General features: G+C 58.1%; 2 protein-coding genes across 4 annotated transcripts in view; one reads left to right on the forward strand and one right to left on the reverse strand.

The window, feature by feature from the left end:
• Positions 1-12,204, reverse strand: MRPL21 (mitochondrial ribosomal protein L21). Its single transcript, XM_059150056.1, has 7 exons — positions 12,073-12,204; positions 8,245-8,302; positions 6,287-6,372; positions 4,784-4,947; positions 2,229-2,281; positions 1,273-1,376; positions 1-115 (listed from the first exon to the last, which is right to left on the reverse strand). Exons 1-7 carry the CDS (start codon positions 12,170-12,172, stop codon positions 51-53), a joined length of 630 nt encoding a protein of 209 aa, XP_059006039.1. The 5' UTR covers positions 12,173-12,204; the 3' UTR covers positions 1-50.
• Positions 12,185-26,927, forward strand: part of IGHMBP2 (immunoglobulin mu DNA binding protein 2) — a 25,850-nt gene continuing 11,107 nt past the window's right edge. The window contains exons 1-8 of one of the 3 annotated variants that reach the window (XM_059150028.1): positions 12,185-12,395; positions 15,119-15,288; positions 18,033-18,216; positions 18,446-18,543; positions 20,471-20,634; positions 21,866-22,096; positions 23,487-23,634; positions 25,942-26,116. In XM_059150028.1, the coding sequence (XP_059006011.1) occupies positions 12,310-12,395; positions 15,119-15,288; positions 18,033-18,216; positions 18,446-18,543; positions 20,471-20,634; positions 21,866-22,096; positions 23,487-23,634; positions 25,942-26,116 (1,256 nt within the window). In that variant the 5' untranslated portion in view covers positions 12,185-12,309. The remainder of the gene's footprint in view (positions 12,396-15,118; positions 15,289-18,032; positions 18,217-18,445; positions 18,544-20,470; positions 20,635-21,865; positions 22,097-23,486; positions 23,635-25,941; positions 26,117-26,927) is intronic. The other 2 variants (XM_059150034.1, XM_059150042.1) reach the window with 2 other exon arrangements.

A 26,927-nucleotide genomic window follows, 5' to 3' on the forward strand; every position in this document is an offset into this window, starting at 1 on the left:
TCCAGAAAACAGGCGTTTATTTTTATATTCTGTAAACATGGCCTTCGTGGTTAGCACAAACGTGGAGCAATCTCGATGGTGTTTATCCGGAGGACAGTCTGCGGGTTCACGATCACTGGGAGGGAGAGAGCAGGGTCACAGCTTGGCCGCACCCAGCGTGCTCATGAGCCGCGGTGAGACCCTGCTGCCGGACCACCTGCCCTTTGCGAGTGAGTGCGGGTCAGCCTGGCACCAGCCCTTCCCAGATGGCACCCAGACCCCGTGTGGGCCCTGCCAGCCACATGCCATGAGGGCCTCCTGAGGGTGCTCCGTGAGCCCCCATCAGAAGCAGCACAGGCTGTAAGACCCGGGGCCTCGGAGGCCGGGAGCAGCCCGGCCCTCCTCCTGGCATGCGGTGAGACCTGCAGGCTGCCTGGGGGTGACAGAGGGCGGAGGAGAGTCTCCTGTGGCCCTGACCTGTGGTAAAGGCCACCCTACGGTGTCAGGGTATTTTACCAACTCCCCACTACTGGTAGTTCAGGCCAGCAGTTCCCGTGGTGACCAAGGACTGTGAGGGCTACAGGTTTCCCCAGACAGGCTGCCGCAGCCCATGAGCCCAGCCTTGAGCAGCCTCACAAGGTGACTTCCAGCAGAAGCTCCTGTGGGCACGGCCCTGCAGAGAGCCAAGCTCCTGTCGAGGCGTCCCCCGACCGCGGGCACACCGAAGCCCACGCTCCCCCCCCCCGGCCCCCCCCGGCCCCTCTGGCTCTCCCTTCTCTATCAACAGCCCCCACCTTCCGGCCTCCCTGCTCCCCTGGAGGCTCTGCAGACGGGCTTGCCCTCCCATGTTCCGTCACACACACGTGTGGGTACAAGCGTATGTGGACGGACATATGTGCCCAGAGGCACAAGGTCAGGTGTTGCTCCAAGATTCGTTCCCGTTCTCTGTGACGTTGCGCTGAGAGGACCCCCTGGCAACCGCCACGTCCCGTTTCTCTGTCCAGTCTGTGTGGGACGTAACTGCTGCCTCTGGCGTCTGCGTCCGTGTCTCCCGGGGCACGCGGCGTCAGGCTGTGGCGAGGGCCTGAAGCTCCCGGGGTCCTCTTCCTCCACACCTCTGGCCTGTTTAAGACGGGCCTCCATCTGCCCCTCCACACCGGAGTACTGGGGCAGAGCTCTCTCCCCCATGTCTGTGGCTGGTGCATCCCAGTGGCCCCAGACCCCCAACAGCCGCAGGACCATCCGACGGAGCAGGGTGGGGACATGACACCTGCCACGCTTTCTCTAACTTACCTTTTTTCCTCTTGTAGTTCTTCCTTTTCCTAAATTTCATATTGATTTTTGGCCATGATTCTGTCTTTTCAATGACTGTGGCCTCTACACGAACGAGATCCTTTCTAGGAGGGAGAAAGATAATCAATGACACACCTTCTCAATTATTTTTCGATCTTACTAATGCTCTATGTAAGAATTTCCAAAACAAACCTTTACTTTCTTTTTCGCCAATTATAAAAGTAACACGTCCTTCCTGCAGGTATTTTTTGAAAACCACCAAGAAGCATGATCGAGCCCGGTGTAGAAGGAAGGGGTGAAGGCTGAGGGGACGGGGACCAAGGGTGTGAACTTCTGGTCACGAAATAAATCAGTCACGGGGTTGTGACTCCGCTCGGGGAATCCAGCTGATCAGACTGTAATCATTTTGGGAGGAGACAGAGGGTAACTAGGCCGATGGAGGTCTGCACTTGGTAAGGTATAGAGAACAGATATGATACTGTAAGTGAGCTGTAATTTAATAAGAATAATAAAAAAACAGGAGCGCCTGGGTGGCTCAAGTCATGGTCTCAGGGTCCTGGGATCGAGCCCCACATCGGGCTCTCTGCTCAGCAGGGAGCCTGCTTCTCCCTCTCTCTCTGCCTGCCTGTCTGCCTACTTGTGATCTCTGTCAAACAAATAAATAGAACCTTAAAAAAAAAAAAACCCAAAAAACAGCACATGGGCCCTTGGCTCTCTCGGTTGGAAGGGCACAGGACTTGATTCTGGGATTGCGAGTTCAAGTCCCACATAGGGGAGGTAGTATTTACTTAAAAAAAAAAAAAAAAAAAAACAAAAGAACAGGGTAGTCTGTCAACAAATCTTACACGCCCCACAGTAAGAAATTAGCAGCACTAGTTGGGCCCGGGCGTCCTCTATCTGGCCTCCCCCCACAGCCCACTGAGTCCCAGAAAAAGCCCCGCACAAGTGCGCGTTACCCGAGGAGCGGCTTGCCGAGTAACGTGAAGTTGTCAGCTCCAACCAGCAGGACCTGTGAACGAAGCGGCCGTGTCACCAAGTGCCAGGAGAGTCAGCGGCGCAAACACCGGAGCAGGAAGGAGGTACCCGCCACCTCATGTTTCCCGGGATTCGAACTGGTGGGGAGGCAGCCAGCTCTGGCCCCAGTGCTGGGTCTACCTTCCTGGGCCGGCCCAATGGCAGAGCCCGGACCGGTGTCCCCTGAGCACTTGACATGCTGATCGCCCACCTGGAGGACAGTGTCAACCGTCCCGTGCAAACAAGGATGTCCTTTTTTTTTTAAACTTTTCATGGGAAGGTACAATGTATGCGGGAAAGCCACACCGTGGCGTCCCTGAGGCGGTTCACAACTGCTGACCCCGCCGAGACGGAGGCTCAGGTGTGTTCTTTTAAAGACTGGGAAAGTCCACGTGGACGGTCCAGAAACCGTCCTCGGCGCGGCCAGGCGTGGCCAAGTGTGGCCTCAGATGAAGACATCTTTGCATTGCGAGGACAGCGGTGTTTTTAGCAGATGTTGGAAGGCCATCTTAAATTTTACTGATAAGAAAAATCCCTGATCAGGGCGCCCAGGGGGGCTCAGTCAGTTAGGTGCCTTCAGCTCAGGTCATGACCCGGGGTCCTGGGATCGAGCCCCGCACTGGGCTCCCTGCTCAGTGGGGACCCTGCTTCTCCCTCGGACCCTCTCCCGCTCATGCTCTCTTGCTCTCAAGTAAATAAAATCTTCAACAACAACAACAACAAAAAAAGAAAGAAAGAAAAAGAAAAAAGGAAAATACTGGATCGTGTAAAACCGAAACATCGACAGACGAAGCGTACTTTATAGCGACTTCAGCGACAAATAACCGAGACACCGTCTCACAGTGACTTTCAGGCTGACGCGTTCTCTGCCACTCAACCTAAGTGAGGACAAGCAATCGGATCGCGTGGTCCTTTTGAGAATGTTTCTGTTCATGCGACAGGTTTCAAAACAGTATCTTTCTGGGGGGCGTCTGCCGGCTCAATTGGTGGAATGCGTGACTCCTGATCTTGGGGCCGTGAGTTCAAGCCCCACATGGGGTGTAGGGATTACTAAAAAAAGCAAACTTCAAAAAAAATGTCTTTTTAGAAATCTTCTCAGATACACTCGAGTCTCCTACTTATTTTATTTTTAAAGGTTTTATTTATTTGACAGAGAGAGACACAGCGAGAGAGGGAACACAAGCAGGGGGAGTGGGAGAGGGAGAAGCAGGCTTCCCGCCCAGCAGGGAGCCCGATGAGGGGCTGGATCCCAGAACTTTGGGACCATGACCTGAGCTGAAGGCAGACACTAACAACTGAGCCCCCGGGCGGCCCCCTCCTACTTTAGACGTTATGGAGTAAACGAGCCCATGCTGAGGAGCTCACGACAGAGCCCCCGTGGCATTCGGGAGAAGGGAGCTCTGGTGGCTCTTGCAGTCCACACGGTCAGTCAGCGCAGCTCGGAGCTCAGACTGAAGGCGGGGATGACACCATCTTAGAAACAGAGTTTAGGGGTGCCTGAGTGGCTCAGCCGGTTAAGCTGCTGCCTTCGGCTCAGGTCATGGTCCCAGGGTCCTAGGATCAAGCCCCGTATCGGGCTCCCTGCTCAGCGGGAAGCCTGCTTCTCTCTCTCTGCCTGCAGCTCTGCCTGCTTGTGCGCGCTCTGACAAATAAATAAATATAATCTTTAAACGAAACAAAAGAGCATTTAATGCTCCCCTTGGTGTACAGACTCGAAGAGTCTGCAGTCACAAAACAAGAAAGGTATAGAAAGCTAGTGCAGAACACTTGAGTAAATATATATTTTAAGCTTTATTTGAGAGAAACAGAGTGAGCTCGATCGAGTGCACAGATGGAGAAGTCCCAAGCAGACCCTGTGCCAAGCGGGGAGCCCAAGGCGGGGCTTGATCCCGCGACCCTGAGACCATGACCTGAACCAAAACCAAGAGTCAGACACTTCACTGACTGTGCATCCCAGGCACCCCTGAAAACTTAGACTTTATATGCTTTTATAAACAGAGTAAGAGAAAAAACAAAAAGGCCACCCGAAACAGCAGAAAGCATTTTAAGTGGTGGGTGGAAACGCCAGACTCACAGACCAAGGGCGTGGAATGGCCAGTAAAGCCCACCAGTGCCAGCCAGATGCCCCGGGAGCAGCCGCCGTCCATCTGACACCAGCGCAGCGCTCCCGCCGAGACACTCTCCACGGCCATGCGGCTGCAAACCCTCTGCCTGTACCTGGGAGGCTCATTCTTTTTTCCGGGAGAACATTCCCGAGACGTGGGACCTCAGCACACATATTTTCCTGCACGGAAGGTAACCCTGGAGACCCTGGGTTGGGGCCAGCCACCCACACCTCCTCTTGCTCCGCTGGCCGCCCGCACCCAGGGGGGACACCTGGCTCCTGCCTTCGGCTCTGCTCGCCTTCGCCTGCCGACCTGAGAAAGCCTCCTGAGGACGAACCCGGGGGCAGGAGGGCACATTTGGTGACCGCGCCCTGAGATGTGGATGCTCTCACCTTCTCCAGCCGTATCCGCTCTCCACACGCAATGTCTAACTTGTTATTGATTAAAATCAGGTCCTCGGAGGTCACTTTCCACTGCTGGCTGGCGAAGTGCACCACGGCGAAGAGCCGGCCGTACTGGCCCGTGGCGATCAGCTCGTTCACCTTCCCCACGACCTCTGTGGGGGAGAAAGCCAGGATGGTGGCGGGCCGGTCGGCCACTCACACCGGGCATGGCAGCCACGCGGCCCCACACAGCCCAGGCCCGCAGCGATGGTCATATGAGGCCCCGTGCCCCCGCTCTCCCTCACAGGACGGCAAGCTCCAGTGGCGGTGGGGGTGGGTGTGACAGCTGTCACCGTGCCTCTCTGCACAGCTGGGGCTCAACCTGCCCTTCCCAGGGGCATGGGCTCCTCGGCACGGGGGGCACCTAAAGACACGTGTCCCCCAGACCTCACGGAATGCCCCACGGCCGCCTGTGTCCTCTGGCCTGAGCACTCAGTGTGCCTGACTCGGTCTCTCTGACTGGGTAGGGCAGGGGGCAGACCTTCACCCTGTGGAGCTCCCGGTCTTTATTAAGAAAAAGCCAGAGGACTGGTCAAGTGAAGGAGAGGCCTTTCTGCACCCAGGAGAAGCTAGAATGACCCCCCACCCTGTGCTAGATTCTACCTTCAAGCTGCTGCCCGCACAGCTCTGGGCTCCACGGCCTCACCTCGGCTCATCACCTGCTCTTTCCCACCCTGGTCACTGTCTGGTAAGCGTCTATGAGCCCTGACCCTCCCCGCCTGGCCTGGGGCTGGCGCTCGGAGAGGAACACACACTTCTTGTTCCCGAAGCAGAGTCAGGCCAGAGCCGCGGCTGGAGAAGGGGCAGATCACCGCGGATCTCCTGCCGCATCTCAAATGGTACTTTAAACCTGGAAGATGGGGCGTCTGGGGGGCTCAGTCATTAAGCGGCTGCCTTCGGCTCTGGTCATGATCCCGGGGCCCTGGGATCGAGCCCCGCATCGGGCTCCCTGCTCAGCGGGAGGCCTGCTTCTCCCTCTCGCACTCCCCCTGCTTGTGTCCCCTCTCTCGCTGTCTTTATCAAATAAATAAGTAAAATCTTTTAAAAACAGAACAAAATAAACTGGAAGACGCCCCACGCGGACCTGCATCTCCAGCCTCGTGAGGGAAACAGAGCCCTGCACTCGCTCACACACTGGTGGCCGGCCACCTAGTCCCTCCTCCTGTCGCAGCACCCTGACAGTCTCGCCACCCCCCAGGGCAGCACCAGCACCCAGTGCTCCCCCGGCTGCGGAGATGGAGAGGCCCCGGGCCGCTCCCTCGCTGGTCTGCCTCTTTGACCTTGGCGGGTGCGAAATGAACGAGGGGTGACGTTTTTGTGTCCAGTGGCAAAAATGAGCCTAAGCGTTCACCCCACGCTGGGTCTCAGGGCATGTGAAGACGTGAGATCCTGTTCTGTGGCCGGGGACAGGCCCTCCTCCCCGCCCCTCCCTCCGGCGTCCGCCTGGGTCACCTGCATGGCGTTTGGTCTCCTCAGCGGGGTCTGGCAGGACAACTTCTGGCCAAGGCGGTGAACTCAGCGATGTTTTAGGAACGTATCTGTAAAACACATGTGACGCGTGTGTGGCCCGTCCGTGGGAAAAGACAGTTCAGAGTCTGTAAGAAATGGCTGTGCTCGGGTCGGAGGGCCGTCACTGCCTGCCGACATGGGACTCTTTGGTACAGACCCGCCCCCTGGTGGCACTGGGGACAGCTCCCACATGACCCCGTGTTTCAAGAAACACCCGCTTATCCCTCAGTAATCAAAACGGGAAATCCAAACATTTTATTCCAGAAGAGTCCCTCCTGGGAATAACTTACCCCCCCCCCCGGGCCATCCAACACCTCCCCCCCTGCCAGGCCATGAGTTCTCTGCCTCCCCGCCGGGCTCCTGCGTGTCACCCCAACATTCCGGGGTTCTGTAGGCAGGGCTCCCACGACAGGAACACCACTGCTCTGCCCCTAGCAGGTCTGCCCTGACCCCTAACTCCTCTACCAGGCACGTGCCTGCTTGGCCTTCATGCCCAGACAGGAGCCCCGGGACTGAACCCCGCCTCGGCCACCAGGTGAACATGACCTTGGCAAGCCCCTCATGACTCCGCGCTCCAGTTTCTTTCACGGAGCAAATGGGTTCAAAAGCACCTGCCCCCAGGGCCGCGCGGACTGGGTGGTATGGGGACGTGCTCAGGGCCACGGCACTGCTGTCCGTCTATCCTGTAGCAGAGGAGTCAGCTGTGCGTGGAGCGCAGCCCACGGGCAAAAGGAGGAGGCAAAGTCTGTCTCATTTCCTGCCCTCATTTGGCCTTGAATTTCTGTAGACTACAAAGAGGGGAGAGTTCACGAGAACCCACATCGGATTCAGTTACTCAGAACCATTTTAAAGCTTTTGCTGCTGTTTGCCGCCAGAAGGAAAGGTCAGTCTTTCTGTGGCAGAGCTCCTGCAAGGAACAAAGGCAGCTCGCCAGGGAAGAGCCGCTTCCGCAGCCATCCCGGGCCCCTGTGCTGTGCGGGGAGCCAGTAGGCGCTTCTCACAGCGGAGCTCTGGGCGCCGTGGCGTCAACTGGCCAAGGAAATGAAACGGAGCTCGTCCACTGCGCTCAGCTCAGAGCACCTGGAAACACGCTCCTGAACTGTGGCCTGGGGACCTCTGATGGACAAGGAGGAACGGGGTCGGACGGGGAAGCCCCGGCGTCCTCGCGGGGCCTGGCCATCCCCTGCTACAGACAGCGAAACAACGGACGCTGGAAACCCGAACTCCAAGGGGAAGAGACAGAAAGGGCAAAGTAACGGACATTCCCCCTTAGGATCTCTATCACCTGGTTCTGTTTTTTGAGAAACCTAAGAGCCCCCTGATCTCCCCCACTTCTGAGCCTGTGATGCCAACACTGTTGACAAGTCGCTGCCCGGCGCGGTCCTAAGCTCTTCAGATGCAGGAATCTACTGCAGGCGCACAGAACCCTACGGAGAGAGACACTAACAACATCTCCATCTGGCAGGACAGGAAACAAAGCTCAAGGACCCTGGCCGGCAAGGGGCGGGGCCAGCAGAGGGCCCAGGAGCTTCCTAATTCCTAACTGCTATCCTCCACTGCTCCTGGATATTCCTACGAGTGGGTGTGATTTTTCTTCCAAATGGTATTTAAGTTCTCCCTAAAAATTCTGATCCAACCTTCCTGTGATTCCATCTTCTCAGAAGTTTCTAATTAGGAGCCATGAACCTTCCTTAACAGAATCAGCTGCATAAGCCCTAGCAGCACATTTGTCCGGACACTCAAAGTCCTGTCTAAGTTTATGTCAAGGGTTTTTGAAAAAATACCATCAAAAAGTTAAGAGAAAATGTAGATGTTCTTGAAAACCCACGCATCTGCTGTTTTGACTTGAGAAAGACAGTCCTACAAAGGACAAGTCACCCAAACCCACATCTCGGTATTACCCTTCCGGAACCGTGGTGCTCTGCGAACTGAACCTTCGGGAAGCGGACTCCAGGGAAGCTGAGGGAACAAGAAACAGCAATCGTCACCGGTAAGAAAGGCCACCGCTCTTCAGAAGGCAAAACACACAAGAACTGCTTCTGCGGGCACCCGTGTCAGGGCGCCGGCTCCCCACGCACCTGCGGGAAGGCCAGGTCAGCAGCGCTGGGACAGCAGCGCCCAGTTACAGCTCGCGCGTGCCGAGATGTGTTCATCACACCACGGGAAAGCGCCTAAACCCAGAACCACTCACCCACTGATCTGTTCCTTGACCGCCACATGCCTGGTGGGCTCAGATCCAGCTCTGTCCCCCCGAGACAGCCTGCAGAGCCCACCTCCTGAACACAGCTGGTTTCTGCGGCCAGTGGCATGCGGCAGAAGGAAGAGCACGGCACTTTTTTTTTTTTTTTAAAGATTTTATTTTTTTATTTGACAGAGAGATAGAGAGCACAAATAGGCAGAGTGGCAGGCAAGGGGAGAGGGAGAGGAAGAAGCAGGCTCTCCACGGACCAGGGAGCCCGATGTGGGGCTCGATCCCAGGACCCTGAGATCATGGCCTGAGCTGAAGGCAGATGCTTAACCCACTGAGTCACCCAGGCGCACCAAGGGCATGGCATTTCTGAGATTAAATTCTAAGACTGGCACGGAGGCCGCCTGCTCACGGCCAAGGTGTGAGCTTGGAAACAGAAAGTCCAGCCCCAGCTGACGAGAGTTCCAGAACCATCCAGCTAAGCGGCCCCCGGACTCCTGAGCATTGGAAATGGTGCGCACGACAAATGCTGGTCATCTCAAGCTGCTACGTTTTGGGGTAACTCTTGTTCTGCAGCGACAGGCGACTACTACGCCAAGGGACAAAGGCAATCACGGTCTACCCGGCGAAGGGCCGGGAATGCAGAGCTTAGGAGTAAGAAGCAGAGGACGGCAACGCAGGAACTGTCGAGGGTTTATTTATTCTTTCGTCTGAAGATGTCCTGTTCCCGAAGTTTCCTTCGTGGGGGCTCCTGGCTGGCCCAGATGGTAGAGCACGTGGCCCTTGATCTCAGGGTTGTTCCGAGCCCCATGTTGGGCATGGAGCCAACTTAAATTAAAAAAAATAAAAGTTTCATCTGCATCTATCTGAGTTTTTGTTACGAACGCATGTCGACTTTCATCAACTACTTCCTGCATCTACTGATGCATTTTTTTTTACGTTGAGCTGCGATTTACATTTCCTGAAATTCACCTTTCCGTAGTTACCTGTTAGCAGATGTTCCCAGTTATTGGTGTCGTGGGCTGGTTTCTCCCCTACTGCCTTGCCCTACCTTCGGCTTTATCTCTTCTTTCTCTATGACCATTCCTCCGCTGACTGACCCCAGAGGAATGACTTTTAAATATCCCGTCTACACTGGCGACTCCCAGGTTTACACCCGCAGCCTGGATTTGACGATCCACTTGTGTATTTGCTATCGCCACTCGCAACTCTAGGAGGCATCTCAAAACCTGCGAAGGCTCCAGACCCCCGCACCCCCCACGCCTGCTTCTTCACCCCACCCCCCACCATGGCATCCTCATCTCCCCAGGGCGCAGGCCAGAAATCTCAGTCACTCTGGACCCTTCCTCTGGCATGCCCTCAGAGCTGTCGGCAAATCCTCCTGGCTCTCTCTTCAAGAGATCCAGGCTCTGCCCACGCACACCCTCCAAGCCACCCCCCCTTGCCCGACTGGTTACGGACACCCTGCCTTCCCCATTACCTCCTTTCTCTGCAGCCGCTAAAGTGATCCTGGGAAAACTTAGGTCAGATCCTGTCACTATTTTGCTGAAACTCTCACAAGAGCTTTCTGTTCAACTCAGAGAAAAAGCCAAAGCCCTTACAGGGGCCTCTAGGGCGTGGCTGCATGATGCGTCCCCCCACCCCCCATGTCTCCGGCCCTACCTCTTGTTCACTCTGCATCTGCCACTCCAGCTTCCTGGCCATTCCCATAACGTGCCAGGCACGCGCCTGCCTTGAAGCCTGGGTGCCCGGACGGCTGTTCCTCTGGCTCCCCTCCCCCATTTTCTCTTTGTGTCCATTCAAACAGCATCTCAGTGGAGAGGCCTTCCCTGACTGTCCTATTTAAAACTGACCCCCTCTCTCCACTGCACCCTTTATCTTTCTGTATAAGACTGAACGGCTTCTAACACACTATGTCACTTATTTTTAGACACTGCCTGTCTTGCCATGCCCCCCTCCCCCACCCAAATGCCACCTCATTAAAGCAGGGCTTATCTATGCTTGTTACTCCTGTATTCCACCCCCTCCCCACCCCTGCTTGACCCAGAAAAGGTGCTCAATAAATGGTGGGTGAATGAAGGAAGCCCAGTCTGCTGAGTCAGCACACGAAGCCCCGGTTGGGAAGATGCTCTGACGGGGGACTCCGCGCCTCTCCTGGGGGCCGCCCCACTGCGGAAGGCTCAGCTGCAAAGTTTCTGCACCTGATCTGCTTCCCTGTAACTCTGAGCTACGGTCCTGCCTTAGCCTTGGACCCCAGAAGGAACAAATGTGCTCCTTCCTCTCCTGGGGGCGGGGGGTCGTCCTTTAGCTCTATAAGGACAAGGACTGTGGTGCGCCTTCCATCCTGCTTCCCTCTCTCAGTCTTCACGGTCCCATCTGCCTATCACTCCGGCCCCTTCTCTGTACTCCATGGAACTTGTGTTTCCGAACGCGGGGGGGGTCCGGCGTCGAACACAGCATTCCAGAGGCGGTTTGACGTCCGTAGGCCCCGGTAACTCCCCCTGCTTTTGCGAGAACGTCCCTCCCGGCTTCAACCCGAGCTGCACTAACGGAAGACGTCGGGCGCACAGAAGGAAAGAAAGCAGAATGGTGGGTCTGGAGCCCTCCGGCAGCCGCCTGGCCGGTTACCAGCTCACCACCGGGATTTTGGATTCCCACGGCCTCGGGCCCCACTTGGCAATTTCTTCTCAGTAAAGCCCAGGAACACGGCTCCATCGGAAGGTCGCCAGCGCTTCTATCCGAAGTAGACACCGTCACCAAGAACTGCAGGCCGCCGAGGCGCTGTGTCCACGCCCAGGAAGAGAACAATTCTTTACTATGGAACATACACTCGGACTTAGTTTTAAAACACAATGAAACGGGCGCCTGGGTGGCTCAGTGGGTTAAGCCTCTGCCTTCAGCTCAGGTCATGATCTCAGGGTCCTGGGATCGAGTCCGGCATCGGGCTCTCTGCTCAGCAGGGAGCTTGCTTCCTCCTCTCTCTCTGCCTGCCTCTCTGCCTACTTGTGATCTCTGTCAAATAAATACATAAAATCTTTAACAAAAAATAAAACACGACGAAACGCTTCCGGACACAGATACCCACACCCATCACTTCGAGCAGCAATCCACGGTTTCTGTCGGACCGAACCGCTCGGCCCTGCCGGAGAACGAGGCCGCTGCTTCGGACGCAGGCGTTAAGGTCCGGGTTCGGCCCGGCCGCTCAGCACCGGCTTCCGGAGGCCCCGGCGGGCGCGCAGGGCGGCGGGAGGCCGGGGCCGCGGTCCCGCCTAGCTCGCGGCCGGACACACCGGCCGCCCGGCCGCGGCACCCGGGCGAGCCACGTCGGTCGGCTCCCCCGGCCACACGGGCTCCAAGCGAGCTGCGGAGCCGACGGCAGCCGCGAAGCCGCTAAGCGAAGGAACCGGCTCCCAACCCGGGTTTCCGCGGCTGCAAAGCGAGTACTCTCCTCGCGCACCAAAAAAAGGGGGTCAACACCGAAGCGGCGGACACGGACCCGCGCGCCCCGCTCCCTCTTCTCACCCCGCCGCCAGGGTCTCACCGGCTCCGGGCCCTGGCGCTCTCAGGACGCCGCGGCTGCACGCGGACACCAGCCGTCCGAGGGCCACCGTCGCGGCCCGCGTCGTCACGGCCGCCGCCATCTTCCCGCGGCTTCGGCCGGAAGCGGAAACGGCGTCGGCCCGAACCTCGTGCGTCGACGCACAGGGTCCGGCCCGGGAACTCCGCCCCGCGCGGCAGCCGGCCCTCCGTTCCCCCGGGCCCCGGCCCGGCGGCGGCCATGGCCTCGGCGGCTGTGGAGAGCTTCGTGACCAAGCACTTGGACCTGCTGGAGCTCGAGAGAGACGCGGAGGTCGAGGAGCGCAGGTACGGGGTCGGTCGGCAGTTCCCCGGCGCGGCCGGCCTCGGGCACAGACTTTCCCCTGCCGCCCTGAGGCCCGCCCGGGGCGCTGGGGGGTTCGGCGGCCGCTGGAGCTGGGACTGTCGCCTCCCGGGCGGCCCGGCCCGTCTCGGGGCCCTTGAGGAGCCTTTTCTTTTCGGCCGGGAGCCCCCACTCCGACCTTTCCGTCCCGGGTCTTAACTAGCGTCAGCGCGTCCTCAGCCCTTTTTCCTCCTCCGGTGCGGGCCGGTGGGAGGGCGCGAGGCTGCGGCCGCCGGGGCGGGGCGGGGCGGGGCGGGGCGGGGGAGGGGGCGGCCGGGGGTCCTGGGAGAGGGGTTGGGTCCGGGCGGGGGTCCTGGGCAGAGGGGTTGGGCCCGGGCGGGGGTCCTGGGAGAGGGGTTGGGCCCGGGCGGGGGTCCTGGGCAGAGGGGTTGGGTCCGGGCGGGGGTCCTGGGCAGAGGGGTTGGGTCCGGGCGGGGGTCCTGGGCAGAGGGGTTGGGTCCGGGCGGGGGTCCTGGGCAGAGGGGTTGGGCCCGGGCGGGGGTCCTGGGAGAGGGGTTGGGTCCGGGCGGGGGTCCTGGGCAGAGGGGTTGGGTCCGGGCGGGGGTCCTGGGCAGAGGGGTTGGGTCCGGGCGGGGGTCCTGGGCAGAGGGGTTGGGCCCGGCCGGGGGTCCTGGGAGAGGGGTTGGGTCCGGGCGGGGGTCCTGGGCAGAGGGGTTGGGCCCGGGCAGGGGTCCTGGGAGAGGGGTTGGGCCCGGGCAGGGGTCCTGGGCAGAGGGGTTGGGCCCGGCCGGGGGTCCTGGGAGAGGGGTTGGGCCCGGGCAGGGGTCCTGGGCAGAGGGGTTGGGCCCGGCCGGGGGTCCTGGGAGAGGGGTTGGGCCCGGGCAGGGGTCCTGGGAGAGGGGTTGGGCCCGGGCAGGGGTCCTGGGAGAGGGGTTGGGCCCGGGCAGGGGTCCTGGGCAGAGGGGTTGGGCCCGGCCGGGGGTCCTGGGAGCGGGGTTGGGCCCGGGCAGGGGTCCTGGGCCGGGGTGGGTCTAGCCGTGGGGAGGGGTGTGGGCAGGGATCTGGGCCTGGTCGGGGGATCTGGGCCAGGGAGTGGCCTCGGGAGCTTGTGAACGGGGCCTTCCCAGCCAATGTTCTCCCGCCGTGGGCGTCGTGGGGACGGGAGCGCGCAGGCGGGGGGGGGGGGGGGGGGGAAGACCAGCCCCCGGGCCCGGTGAGGCCAAGGCTGGCTTCGGGGACAGGTGGTGCCAGGCTCACAGAAAAATGGGTGCGGTGGGTGGAGGGGGAGGCTTCCTGGCGGCGGTGCAGGGACAGGGGCTGCGGAGCGAGCTCTGCTTGCTCCTGAAGGTGGATACGCATTTAGCTGAAATAGTAGCATCGAGCGCTCACCGAGGGCCGCGCGGGCTCCTGGAACCCTCTGTGTTGTTCAGATTTTGAGCCCGAGGAGCTGTGACAGCGGGTGCTTCGGTGACTTGCCCGGGGTTGGAGGGGAGGCAGTCTGATTCTGGGCCTGGCAGCGAGTCGCTGCACTGCAGACGGGCAGGGGTTTGTGCGAGAGGCTTTGGCTCCGGAGGCTCCGAGCGTTTGCGGTGGCAGCACCTACGTAGAACCGCAGCTCCACCTGTGGCTGTGGGACCTCGCAGGGTCCGTCCCTGAGCCGCAGCCACCTCGCCTGCAAAGTGGGACTGTTCCCACCTCGCAGGTTTGCTGTGAGCGCAGGACAGGCCTCGGTCAGGCCCTCCACGCGGTACCCAGAGCAGTGACCACCCGCGGAGAGGTCGGCAGCGCTCAGACTGAGTAGGGCCTCGTGGGCGAGCGTGTGCTGTTCCGTGCCCAGCGATGGCTCTCTGGGCAGGGGGAGGGGCGGCATTAACCTTAAAAATAAAACAGCCAGATGGGTTTATCCGTCCCAGCAGAGAGTTGCAGTTCGGGCTGAGGGAGCTGTGGCCCACGCTCTGGGCTAGTGTAGCCGGTGACGGAGAGGACCTTCAGTTCACGGAGAAGGAGGGCGTGGGAGGGGTCTCTTTGAAGGGAAGCCCGTTCCGGAAAGGCAGGAGTTCACGTGGGTGACTGTTGCTCACTGCCTGAGTTGCAGGGGTGGCTGGTTTCTTGAGGGTGTGCGATGTGCATCTCTCCCTGCTGCGTGATGGAGGGTTCTGTCCTGTCAGGGTCTGTAACTGACGGGGCGGTGCTGCTCCTGCTGGTCTCCCCCCTCCACTTTGGTGAGGCTTCCCTCTATTAACTTCCATAGATTTCTATTTCAGGTGGATCGTGTGGGCGCTGCTGCTTGTGACTGGTCGGGGCAAGCCCCCGAGGTCAGCCAGTCTGGAGGCAGGAGGCTCTGTCTGGTCCAGACGATGAGGGATGTGGCTTGAAGCAGGGGTGTGGTGGTGAGGATGAGAGGCAGAGTGGATTCGTGTGGGTACAGATGGCAGGCGTTGGGGGGGGGCACCGATGGGCTTAGTGACCCAGGGGAACCGGGGTGCAGAGTGCGGGTAGAGCAGGTAAAGAGACCAGCTGTACCAGCAGGACAGGATGGGGAGGGGCAGGACGCCAGGGACAGGTACGGAGCCCGTTGGGGTTTTATTTAGAGCCTGGGCACAGATCCTTGTCTGTTTCCCTCTCCCTTTTACGTTCATCCCGGGTGGGTGGAAGTGAAAGCTGGTGGAGTGTAAATACTGAACCCTCAGTGTTGGGTGTCTTCCAGGTCCTGGCAGGAAAACATCTCCCTGAGAGAACTCCAGAGCCGAGGCGTGTGTTTGCTGAAGCTGCAGGTGTCCAGCCAGCGGACGGGGCTCTACGGGCGGCTGCTGGTCACCTTGGAGCCCAGGAGATGTGTGGCGGCCGCGGTGCTTCCCAGCAACAGCTTTACGTCAGGTCTGTGCGTTTGCAGCGGAGGCGCGTGCTGCACCCGCTGGCCTCCAGGCCGTGCCTGGGACTCTGTGAAGCCCGGCTCGCACGGGGCTAGCGGGAGAGTTAACGCGGACAGTGAACGCTTAGAGAAGTTTGCCTCTCACGTGGCTTCTCGGTAGTCCAGGTCAGCGTGTCCAGGATGGCAGCCGCGAGCCGCAGGTGGTTCGGGGCGCCCGGACTGCGGCCGTGAGTGCTGTGTGTGCGGTGCTCGTCGGATTTTGAAGCCCCAGTACAGAAAAATTCAGATTATCTCCAGAGTCATTTCTGATATATGTGGAAATAGTATCTGTCGTGTGTTGAGTTAAAATATGTTGTTATTAAAATCAATTCACTTGTGTCTTTAAGAAAAATTTTTTTAAAAGATTTTATTTATTTGATAGAGCATGAACGGGGCAAAGGCAGAGGGGGAAGCAGGCCCCGCAGAGCAGGGAGCCCCGCATGGCTCGATCCCAGGACCCTGAGATCATGCTGAAGGCGGATGCTTCCCTGGCTGAGCCACACAGGCGCCCCTTAAATTTTTTTATCGCGGCTCCTAGAAAGTGCAGAACTCCACGCAACTGCCGTCATATTTGTCTGGGACCGCCGTGGTGCCGTGTGCAGTTCTGTCTTCCCCGGCTTCCTGAGCCCAGCTCGCCCGGGGGCCGCTCGTGCCCGCCCTGCTGGGGAGGAGCAGCGGCGGCGAGGAGCTGCTGAACCCACATGAGGGGTGCCTGGTGTCACCCTCAGACCTGGGGACAGCAGCCTTGCCACCGCTGTATTTGGCTCTAGAAAACTCTCCATCTTGTTTTGGTGGTGATGGGGGTTTCTCATTTGCTGTTCGGATTTCCCAAACTCTTGCGCAGGTTGTAGGAGTACCAGCTGGATTCGGAGACAGGGGGGATGGAGGGGCTGCTGGTTGGAGTCCGGTCTTCCACGTTCTTGTTAAGTGAGCGAGAGCTCTTCGCCGCCCCACGTCGGTAGGTGGGGCTGGGGGCGATATGGTGGCCCCTTTCTGATTTGCTGTCAGGGTCGAATGTCCATGTGGGGGACACTCTGCAGTCCGAGAGTGGACGCACATTCAGTAGTAGATGCAGCAGCCCGCACCGTGCGCTGTGACCGCAGAAACTGCTGAGTGGTTCATATACGGGAAGCCAAGGAAGCGGCATTTCTGTGGAAATCTGGTGTGTCACTGCAACTGTGGATCAGATCGAGGTGGGTTGTCACCTCTTCATCCTCTGAAGAGCAGTTTGCAGGCTCGGCCTAGAAACATGGACCCCTTGCAGGGCGCTGGTGGGGAGGTCCCAGCAGGCGTGGGGTCAGTATGCTCAACCCCATAGTGGGCCCCGCACACAGAACCAGACCCTGCCCCAGGAGCACTGCTGCCGCCTGCTGCTTGTCTCTGTAACGTTGGGAAGGAGCCCGAGAGAGGTTCAAGGTGCAGATGAAGCTCATCGCCTGGCGGAAAACAGCCTGGGCTAGGAGCGTGTCTGGTGCCTGGTTGTTCCAGGCACCCGTGGTGTTCACTTTCTGACGCAGAATAAGGGGAGTGTGGGGGGTGGAAATCTGTGAGTAGCTCTGGCTTTATCTGAGTGGAGTCTGTTTGGGTCAGAACTGTCTTCTGTTCCAGGTGATGAAAAGCCAAGCCAGGGATGCTTGGGTGGCTCAGTTGGTGAGGCATCTGCCTTCGGCTCAGGTCATGATCTGAGAGTCCTGGGATTGAGTCCTGCGTCGGGCTCCCTGCTCAGTGGGCAGCCTGCTTCTCCCTCTGCCAGCCACTCCTCCTGCTTGTGCTCCTTCTCTTTCTCTGACAGATAAATAAATAAAAATCTTTAAAATAATTTTTTTTAAAGCCAACCCAAATTGACTTGGGGAAGAAGGATTGCATTGGTTGCAATACTAGGAAGTTGACTTCAGGGCTCACAGGAGGTCGCTTGGACTTAGTTTCTCTCCATTTCTTGGATTTGCCCTCTTCTGGGTTGGCTTCCTTCTCAGGCGACACATGATAGCCCTTCTGGCCCGACATGCCCTCAGGTTCCTGATCCGGCGGGACAGACGGGGGCCTCTTCGCATTCTGCTTGGAACGTTCCTCCCTAGATGTGCTTGTGGCCCCCACTTTGTTCAGGGCCCTCCTGCTTACCTGTCACCACTCGGGGGCCCTCGCCGTACTGTTTCTAAAATGATGTCCTCGTCTCTCCCCATCGCCTCCTGGCTTCATCTTCCTTAAAACCTCTGGTGCGGATGTCTGTGTCCTGTTCCCAGTCAGACCCCTGCCTAGAGCGGTGTCTGGCACAGAGCGAGCGGCTCTTGAAGTGTTCTATTGACGGGTGTGTTTGTCTTAAATAGTTCATTGGTCTCAAGTCAGTTTTCATGTTTAATTGAGGGATTGGTTAAAAGGCTTTTACTGTGGGCGCCTGGGTGGCTCAGTGGGTTAAAGCCTCTGCCTTTGGCTCAGGTCATGATCCCAGGGTCCAGGGACCGAGCTCAGCATTGGGCTCTCTGCTCAGCAGGGAGCCTGCTTCCCTTCCTGCCTCTCTGCCTACCTGTGATCTCTCTCTGTCAAATAAATAAATAAAATCTTAAAAAAGAAATTTTTTTTACCGTTACTGATTTCATTTCTAAAGAAAGCAGTGGAGATGGGATATTTGAAACATGCTGGAATTTATTACATAAAATAATCCACGGCTTAAGTCTGCTCAGTGTTCGTGTAACGTGAATCTGTGTTTCTGCAGGCGATATAGTGGGTCTGTACGACGAAGGGAGTCAGCTGGCCACGGGGATCCTGACCCGGATCACGCAGAGATCGGTCACGGTGGCCTTTGACGAGTCCCATGACTTCCAGCTGAACTTGGACAGGGAGCAGACCTACAGGCTGTTAAAACTGGCCAATGATGTCACTTACAAGCGACTGAAAAAGTAAGGGGGCACGTGTGTGACTGGGAGTCCCATGTTCCTTTTCCTCAAGCAGCGCGCCCTGACCGCGCGTTCCGCTGGACACAAGAGAGCTGTTGGGCTGAGTGTGCAGTCACTGGGGGCCGCTCGTGCGAGACGGCGGCTGTGGTGGCCGTGCTGGGCAGGGGCTTGGGCAGGGAATCTATGTCTGGTTTTCACCAAAGCTCCTAATTCTAGTTTTCTCCCTTGGCAGGGCTCTGATCACACTGAAGAAGTACCATTCCGGCCCCGCGTGCTCACTCGTAGACGTTCTCTTCGGTGGCTCCGCCCCCAGTGCCGCCAGTGAGATCCGTAAGAACCTCTGTGTTTTCTTTTCTGCTCAGAATCACTGCGGAAGCTCTGAGAACAGCAGGGCCTCGGGTGTCGGAGCGAGAGTTGGAGGACACACGGTTAGACGGCGTCTTTGTGTCTTCTGTAAACCTGAGTGACTCGTGTGGACTAGACTCTCATACTCCGCGCAGAGATGCAGCTCGTTCTGCTGACTTTACAATGTCCTCTCGAACGAATGTATGTTCTTTTAGGATGTAAGATGTTCTAGCTCAGTGGTCTGTGGAAATAGGATGGCTGAGCACAGTCTGTGCTTAATAGTGTTCTTGTGTTTGTTTGAGTTCAGATTCTAAAGGCATTTGATCGTTTCTCGACGTCCTTCAAATTGAAGGTTGTTTCTTTCTGATGAGAAGAGTACTGTGTTAGGTGTTAATTATAGAATATTTGGAAATGAAGACCTGTGTTAACGAGGGAAACAGAAGCCTTGCGAACCTGCCATCTGGAGTTAACCTCCCTGTGTTTGTGTCTAGTCTACTCTTTTCCATGTGGAACACCAGGTCTTTCTCATACAGACACATGCACACACGTGCTCACACGCACCCCTTCCTTGTAGGTGCGCTTTCTCCCAGCCTTCTGTGGTCTTGAAGAACTCCAGTTTTGAGGGGAGCATGTTGTCTCAAGCGGCTGCCATGACTTGTCAATCTACATTCTGATTTTGCCACCTTCCCAGCATGCCCTCAGTGAAGCCTTCGGTCTCCTGCTGCCTGGGGGGATGGGGGTTATCCTGGGCCCACGTGATGTCGTGCCTGTGCCAACCACGCAGGGTCGTGTTGGCTTTAAACACAGGGCTGCTGGGTGGCCCCTGTCTGGGTTCTGAAGGCACGACGTTTCAGTGTTTTATTCTGTCAAATATTTATCGAGAGGCTGCTGTGCAGTAGAAGCTGAATTAGAAATTTATATACCGTGTTTTAGGGAGCACGGTACGTTGTGGTTAGGCGGGCATTTAAGGAAAAGGGAAGCAGTGCGGAGTGGGACATGCTGGGACTTTGGGTCAGGTCTGCTGCTGCTTTTCAGCTTTGTGTCTGTCTGGCCAGCCTGGACGAGGGCGTTGTGCCCGGGAGTTCTCACTCACGGGTCCGGTGTCTCCACGTACAGGGGCCCTGCAACTCTGGACACGCAGTAGCTACTCTCAGAGCATCCAGCACGGGAGGCAGATGACTGGTCCTTGTGGAAGATTCAGCGGAGAAACAGGATTCCAAAATTTGCTCCTAATTCTTTTTTGTCATTTTATGGGCACTTAAAAAGGGGCAACGTGGTAGAAATAAATAACTTATTTTAGTTTTTGTTGATTTTTAATTTTCTTTTTAGTTTTGAGAGAGTGAGCTGGAGTGGGCGCACGTGGAGGGGAGGGGCAGAGAGGAGAGAGCATCCTAAGCAGGCCCCCTGCTGAGCACGGAGCCTCACGTGGGGCTCATCTGTCTGGTGACCTTTAGATCATGACCTGAACCGAAATCACGAGTCCGATGCTTAAATGAGCCACCCAGGCGCCCCTGGGAGAAACAGGTTCCAAGAAACATTTACTTGAGGAAAATCTGTTATCGTGGAGCCTGAGTTGGCAAACTTTTCAAATAAAGGGATGGATTGTACATATTTTCGGCTTTGTGGGCGCTGTGGCAGCCAGAGACCGTGGGCCAGTGAATGGGCGTGGCTGGGCCCCCGAAAACTGCACTCATGGAAGTAGGCGGCCGGCTGCATTGGGCCTGTGGTCCGTGGTCTGCCACTTCCTCTCCTGGTGGGAGACCCAGCAGGTTGCTCCTGTGTCGCCTGGCTGGCTCCAGGGAGGTTCCGAGCCCCACAGGCGGTGCTTCCTTCCACTGGCTCCGTCTGCCGGGAGCAGTCGCCAGCCGCGCCGAGCCAGAGCCTAACACTGTCCCACTGTCCTCTCCCGCAGAGCCGCTGCCGTTCTGCAACCCGTGCCTGGATGCCTCCCAGAAGGAAGCCGTCTCCTTCGCGCTGTCCCAGAAAGAGCTTGCCATCATCCACGGGCCTCCTGGCACCGGGAAGACCACCACCGTGATCGAGATCATTCTTCAGGCTGTGAGGCAGGGCTTAAAGGTGGGCCCCGTGAACACGCATGAGCTCCTGTGAACACGCGTGAGCTCCTGTGCCTGGCTCGTGGGTGCGCGGCTGGGTCCCAGCCTGGTCAGGACCGCGCTTGCCTGTGTGCTGTGCGCCGCTGTCCGACCTTCCGAGGCGAGTGTTGTGTGTCACTGCTCACTTACGTTTTTTTGGCTGGGAAAGGGTCTTTTTTCTTCCCGCGTCATCGTGAGTCATCATGGATTCTGAGCACGTGCGAAACTTTTAGAAAATCTTTCTTGTTTGTAGGTGTCAGATCATGGTAAGAATTAGAATAATGTCAACATTGTACTGGGTGTTTTTTATGAAGCAGTTCCCCTTCTGAGTGCTGTCTGGTAATCCTCACAGAAACCCTGGGTGCTGGGGATGGCCGGTGCCCCCCATTTCCGGAGGACACAGAGCTCAGGGCACACGCCCCAGTCCCGAGCCACGGGTGGCAAGGCCAGGGTGTGCGCTCAGGGCGACGCTCTCCAGGGCCCGGTTCCAAGCCCCACGCTCCTCTGCAGGCAGAAGTGCTGCTGCTTTGGGGCGAAGGGGGGTCTGGCGCTGGGTCCCGGAGCTGGCCAGTAGTTTCCTACGAGTGAGTGACTTGGTGGAGGCACTGGAAAACTTGAGGGAGTGACGACTCACCGGTAGAAAGCGGGTCTGGAGGTGTGATTGGACGGCCTCTGTGTGCACAGGCAGACGGAACACGCCCCTGTTCCCGCTCAGGCCCTGGGTGGGGGTCGGGGGTCAGCTGCAGCGGCCCCTCCCCGCCGCCCCTGCCGGCTGTCACCTGCTCCTCACAGCGGCACTTGAGGCTTTTCTCTCCTGATTGAAATCACTGCAGAAAATAGTTTTAGGAACAGGACTGAGCCCACCAGAAAGATGTTCCCTCTTTCCACTTTGTCAGACGATGAGGTGATTCCACTGGTGGTGCGCTGGTCACCAGACCCGGTCACCTCAGGGCCTGCTTTCACCTTCGAGGCCTTTCTTCCCTGGTCGCAGATGATTTAAACTTCTGGTGCTTCGGTGACTAGTTCTGCAGACCCACGTTCCAGCTCCCATAGAGTCTGCGGCGGTCGGAGTCCTCTAGGCCGCGCCCACCCATCCCGCCAGCCCTGTGTTTGCGTTCTGACCACTTGTGCACACTCCGGCCTCCTCTGCCTTCAAGACTGTCTCTTTGTTTTCTTGCGAGCTTAAGTGGTTAAGTGGAGCTGTGCTCCCGCAGGTTCTGTGCTGTGCTCCCTCCAACGTCGCCGTGGACAACCTGGTGGAGCGGCTGGCCCGCAGCAAGCAGAGGATCGTGCGCCTCGGGCACCCTGCCCGCCTGCTGGACTCCATTCAGCAGCATTCCCTCGACGCGGTGTTAGCGCGGAGTGACGGCGCCCAGATTGTCGCAGACATCAGGAAGGACATCGATCAGGCCTTCGTACGCGCCGCCTCCCTGCCACCGCTCTGCGTGGGTTCTGACCCGCAGACTTTTCTAGGAGTCACTTCTGTCTGTGTTCCTCTCGCTTTTTTTGGGCTCTTGTCAGTTCTATTAAGGATTTCAGATGTCAGGGAGGCTCAGTCCATTAAGTGTCTGGCTCTTGATAGCTCAGGTTTTGGTCTCAGGGTCATGGGTTCAAGCCTCGTGTTGGGGTTCGCACTGGGCCTGGAGTCTACTTAAAAAAAAAAAAAAAAAAAAAGAATTTCAACTTCAGGACTGCTCATTTAAAAAAGTTTCCTCCCAGTTTTATTAAGAAATAAAGGACTGGCCGCTTTTGATAGAAACTTATACTCAGCATGTAATAGGGACTCTACTGTTTTCTGAGTAGTTTCGTGAGCAGGTGAGGGTCGTCTTCAGGAAGCATCCCTGGGTCTGGTCATGGCTGGGTAACATCAGCAAGAAAAACCCCAGCAGCCTGAAAGTGAAAATTCAAAAACTCATCTTCCCAATTTTTGGTCCATTTTACACCTCCCTGTGGGACAGACGCAGCAGTGACAGGTTCCTTGGAGACATGTTTTATCTTGCAGTCCGGTACTCGGGAGCTCGCTGGTTCTCTGAGTCTCACGTCCCCTCCGCGTGCTCGCCGTCAGCTGGTCTCACGGCCTCACGGTGGTGCCGGAATGGTGGGGTGGTGCTTCAGATGCCCCTGTTGGCCCAGCAGAGGTGGGGACAGATGAGGCATGTCACGCAAGGGTCAAGGGGTTAGCAGTACACACAGATGGTGTTGCCTCCGCCACAGTGTGGAGGACTCTGCCTCTTGTCCCCATCGACCTGGGTCTTCTCCGGGAGGGAGGCGCAGGAAGACCCTTCCGGCCGACCCGGCCACACCCCGTCCTTCACAGCGGAAATCACACGTAGGAAGGGTGTCTTATTTAGTATTACAGAAAGTCAAGGCTTAGGTAAGCATTTTATAGGCTGAAGATTTGTTGTTATCTTGGCAAGTGTGGAATCCCCGCTGAAGGGTGGCCTCACTGGGAAGCAGCGGGGACCCAGGTCTGGACGGCAGGGGCCCTTCTTGCGTGGAGCCTGTGTGGGGCCTGTGCTCGGGAGCGTGGGTCCCGGTTCCTGGTTTCATCTGAGTTAAGCTCAAAATGCCGTGTGGGTAGAGGGCCTGGACTCCACCCTCTGCCTGTCCCTGTGCAGGTGACACTGGCTGGAGGGCCACACGGGGTGTCAGGCACTTGCTCACCTGTATGGGTCTGTTGCTCCTTTAAGACAGGTTTTGGACATTTTAGTGCCTTTCGAGAAACTTATGAAGTGCGCCAGCTGGTCATGAACGCAATCGCTTCATGAGCGTGAAAGAGCGAAGTAGGTGCAGAGTCGGTGCACAAACGTGTGTGTTCTTGGTTTTCCTTCGCAGGCGAAGAACAGGCAGACCCAGGAGAAGAGAGAGAAGAGCGGCGTTTGGGGTGAAATCAAGCTGTTGAGGAAGGAGCTGAAGGAGAGGGAGGAGGCCGCGATGCTGGAGAGCCTCAGGTCGGCCGCGGTGGTGCTGGCGACAAACACAGGTGAGGGGGCCGGGGCCGGCCGGCTCTGACCCCCAGGGGCTGGAACGCGCCCTCCTGCTTCCTGGGGCAGGCTGGAGTGGTGTAGAGTTGTCCGGAGAGGGTGGGTAGGGTCCGCCGGGGAGTTGTCCTGGTAAGGAAGTTTTGGTAGTGACACAAGAACAGGTGTCTTCTTGAGCGAGCTGCTCTCTTTGAGAGATTTGTTCATATTCTCACCGATCGAATGCGTAGGTCTGGAGCTGTCTGTGTCATCTCCTAGTGGTAAGAACATCTGTGTGGTCTGTAACTGGTTTGGAAATCGGGGCCCCTCCTCCCCGGGGCTTGCTGTGCTCCGTGTTGAGTGACTTTGCAGTGCTGACTCTGAAAGGCCTGTGTCGTCCCACGAGGCCACGGAAGCCGCCGGCTTGGGCAGGAAGGACTGTGCTGAGTCCCTCCTCCAGAAGCAGCACGTCTGCTGGGCTTGGCCAGGGGGCTCAGTGTACGTGTTGGGGTGCACTTTTTACAGCCCTTAGGCCTCACTTTCTGTTGGTGCAGAGCCAGGGGTGGGCCAGCTGGTAGCATTGGGGGCCTCCTCATGTCTTGCATGTGCACACGCGTAGCCCGATGCGTGTGTGTGTGTGTGTCCCTCCAGGTTCCCCAGGGACAGGCTGGAGCTTTTCTTGCTCCCCGACTCTTCCTTGGGAGCTTTCTGGTTACCTCTTGCTCTCTCCAGCTGTTCCACGTTGCCTCAGAGAGGGATGGTTTTGGGCAGCTGCCAGGAGGAAGGGCTGTCTGCATCAGGGCAGCTCCCAAGTTGGGGGAAATACAGTCCTGGTAGTGGGATCACCCGGGGCGCTGGCAGACGGCCCCAGCTGTGGCGTTTCTCAGGGAATGGGACTTTAAGGGAGTTCATGCGGCTTTTCCCCATGATCGCTGGCCCTTGGCTTCAAGGCTCCCACAGAAGTCAGGACACGGGCAAGGCTTTTCCCATAGGAACACTGCAGAGCTCACTGTTCTGGCCCAGATGGAGCCACGGCTTTTTTTTTTTTTTTTTTAAGATTTTAATTATTTGAGAGTGAGAGAGCTCAGAGAGAGGGAGAAGCAGACTCCCTTGCTGAGTGGAGAGCCTGATGTGGGACTCAGTCCCAGGCCCCTGAGACCATGACCTGAGCCGAAGGCAGAGGCTTAATGGATTCAGCCTCTCAGGCACCCTGAGAGCCGTGTCTTCTAAAACAAACACTCTCTGGGTTGCTCCAAGCCTCTAGCTTCTCTGTAGAGTTCTGAGAAGATGGATTCCGGCAGTGCTGCCAGTGTTCTCGTTTTATTGGAGGGAGAGGGTTTCCAGAGGTCCTTCTCCACCGGACCAGATCTTTAAATATGGTGCTTCCTAGAAACCACAGTGCAGCCTTCCCCCTGCCAACTCAGCAAGGTCCGCTTGTGGCTCTTAAGTCCTCCCGTCCTGTTGGGAGGGGAGCTAGACCGGGTCTCTTGCACGTGCTTCTCTTTGCACCGTGAAGTCGTGTCCGTACGCTGAACCCACCAAGCCTCTTCCAGCGACTTCTCCAGCTACCCCTGCAAACCCTGTCCTGTGGGGTTCATCACGACACGCGTCTGAGTCTCAGAGTTGTTGCAACCGCCCAGCTTGCGGCAGGCACCTTGTGTCCTTTGTGTTAGTGCCTGTGTGCCGTGTTAGGGTTTGGTCATTGTCACGGGCCTGTGCAGTTCAGGTGGTGCCCGCGTTTGTAGATGAGGAGCAGGCTCAGGCGGGCGGCCTGCCTGGGCCCCTGCTGGTTATGAGGCTTGGCGTGGGGTCCGGGTCTTGCTCGCACGTGAGCTCTTGCCAGGGTAGGGCTGTTCCAAGGAGGAGCTGGGGCTGTTGTCAAGTACACGGTGGCGGGGGGCGGGGGTCTGTGTGTCCTCCCTTCCCTGCCGGACCGATGCTTGGTCCATTGTTCTGTGTGTCCAATAGGACATCTTACGGGGGAATTAATGAAGGTTTAGATTTAGAAAATGGTATAAAAATAACACTAGAAATCAGATGCCCTTCCAAGGCTTTGGTCCCAGCCACAAGGGGTGATGGATTCTGATGCTTGGAATGTTGGGGCGGCCCTTCCTGGGGGCGCACTGCCCCACACTGAAACACAGGTGGGCTGGAACAGATGTGCTTAATGTTCTTCCCAGGTGTGTATTCCAAGACACACACCTCTTACACACTCTGAATGCCAGACTGGGCTCTGAACCAGCCAGCCTGTGGTGTCTCTTTCGGTGAGGTCGCGGCGGTGGGACGCAGCCAGCACCTTCGGTGAAGGCTCACACTTCCGGTTTCCCCAGGCGCCTCTTCCGACGGCCCTCTGAAGCTGCTGCCCGACGGCCACTTCGACGTGGTGGTCATCGACGAGTGCGCACAGGCCCTGGAAGCCAGCTGCTGGATCCCGCTGCTGAAGGCCAGGAAGTGCGTCCTGGCCGGCGATCACAAGCAGCTGCCCCCCACCACCATCTCTCACAAGTAAGGGCCCTGCCCACGGAGCCCTTGTCCGCCCTGCCCGCCACCCCTTTGGTGCAGCCTGGGGTGTGGTGACCAAGAAGCCCTGACATGCCCTCCCTGGGGGTCTCCTGCCCATTGTACTGTGCGTGCCGCTGTAGGTGTCAGTGGGACAGGCTGTGTGTGCCCAAGCTCGGGGTTCATAGTCACCATGTGCGTCTCCGTAGTCGTGGCTCCTGGCACCGTGCCCAGTCCAGGCCAGTTGGATGGAGTTTCCCCGGCACGGCCAGCCGGTCGATGTGCCCATTCCCGCCGGGTGGGGTCTGAGGGATGGTTCTGTGGGCCGGCCAACTGGCCTCTGGGTCGGTCCGCCCCTGGCCTGGTGTGGAGTCTTCGAGTCCTGTCGGCACATCCTGCGACCTAGGCCACAGGGAGCGATTCCGTAGGCTCCAGTCCCATGTGCCGTAGACGCAGTGGCAGTCCCCGGCATGGGTGAGCTCAGCCGCCCCAGCCCCCTCCTCACCGCGTTCCCGCCGCTCCCCTCACCCACTGCTCTGGCCACACGGGTCTCTGCCCTTGCTCTCTCCATCCGGACGGCGCCTTCCTGGACCCGGGGTGGCTGTGCGCTCCTCCGTTCCGTAGTCTCTCAGGTGAGCCCCCCGGGGCGCCCCGTGACCACCCTGTCTCAGCGCCTCTCAGTGTTCCTGAGCACTCCTGGCTCCCTCGCGGTGGTGCGAGTTGGTCTGCGGGTTCCTGGCTGTCCCAGCCAGGATGTAAGTCACAGAGCAGGGACCCCCCCTCCCGTGCTGGCGGGATGCGTGCCGGCCAGTCCGCT

The sequence above is a fragment of the Mustela lutreola genome, chromosome 1, assembly GCF_030435805.1.
Source record: "Mustela lutreola isolate mMusLut2 chromosome 1, mMusLut2.pri, whole genome shotgun sequence".
Lineage (NCBI taxonomy): Eukaryota > Metazoa > Chordata > Mammalia > Carnivora > Mustelidae > Mustela > Mustela lutreola.

What these genes read in the sequence shown, in the direction of transcription:
- MRPL21 (XM_059150056.1), bottom strand. Translation starts at nt 12,172, where the DNA reads ATGGCGGCGGCCGTGACGACGCGGGCCGCGACGGTGGCCCTCGGACGG. An exon ending in AGCGCCAGGGCCCGGAGCCG is followed by an intron (nt 8,303 to 12,072) that starts GTGAGACCCTGG and finishes TTGTTCCCTCAG; the next exon opens with CTTCCCTGGAGTCCGCTTCC. An exon ending in CTCGGCAAGCCGCTCCTCGG is followed by an intron (nt 1,377 to 2,228) that starts GTAACGCGCACT and finishes TCTCCCTCCTAG; the next exon opens with AAAGGATCTCGTTCGTGTAG.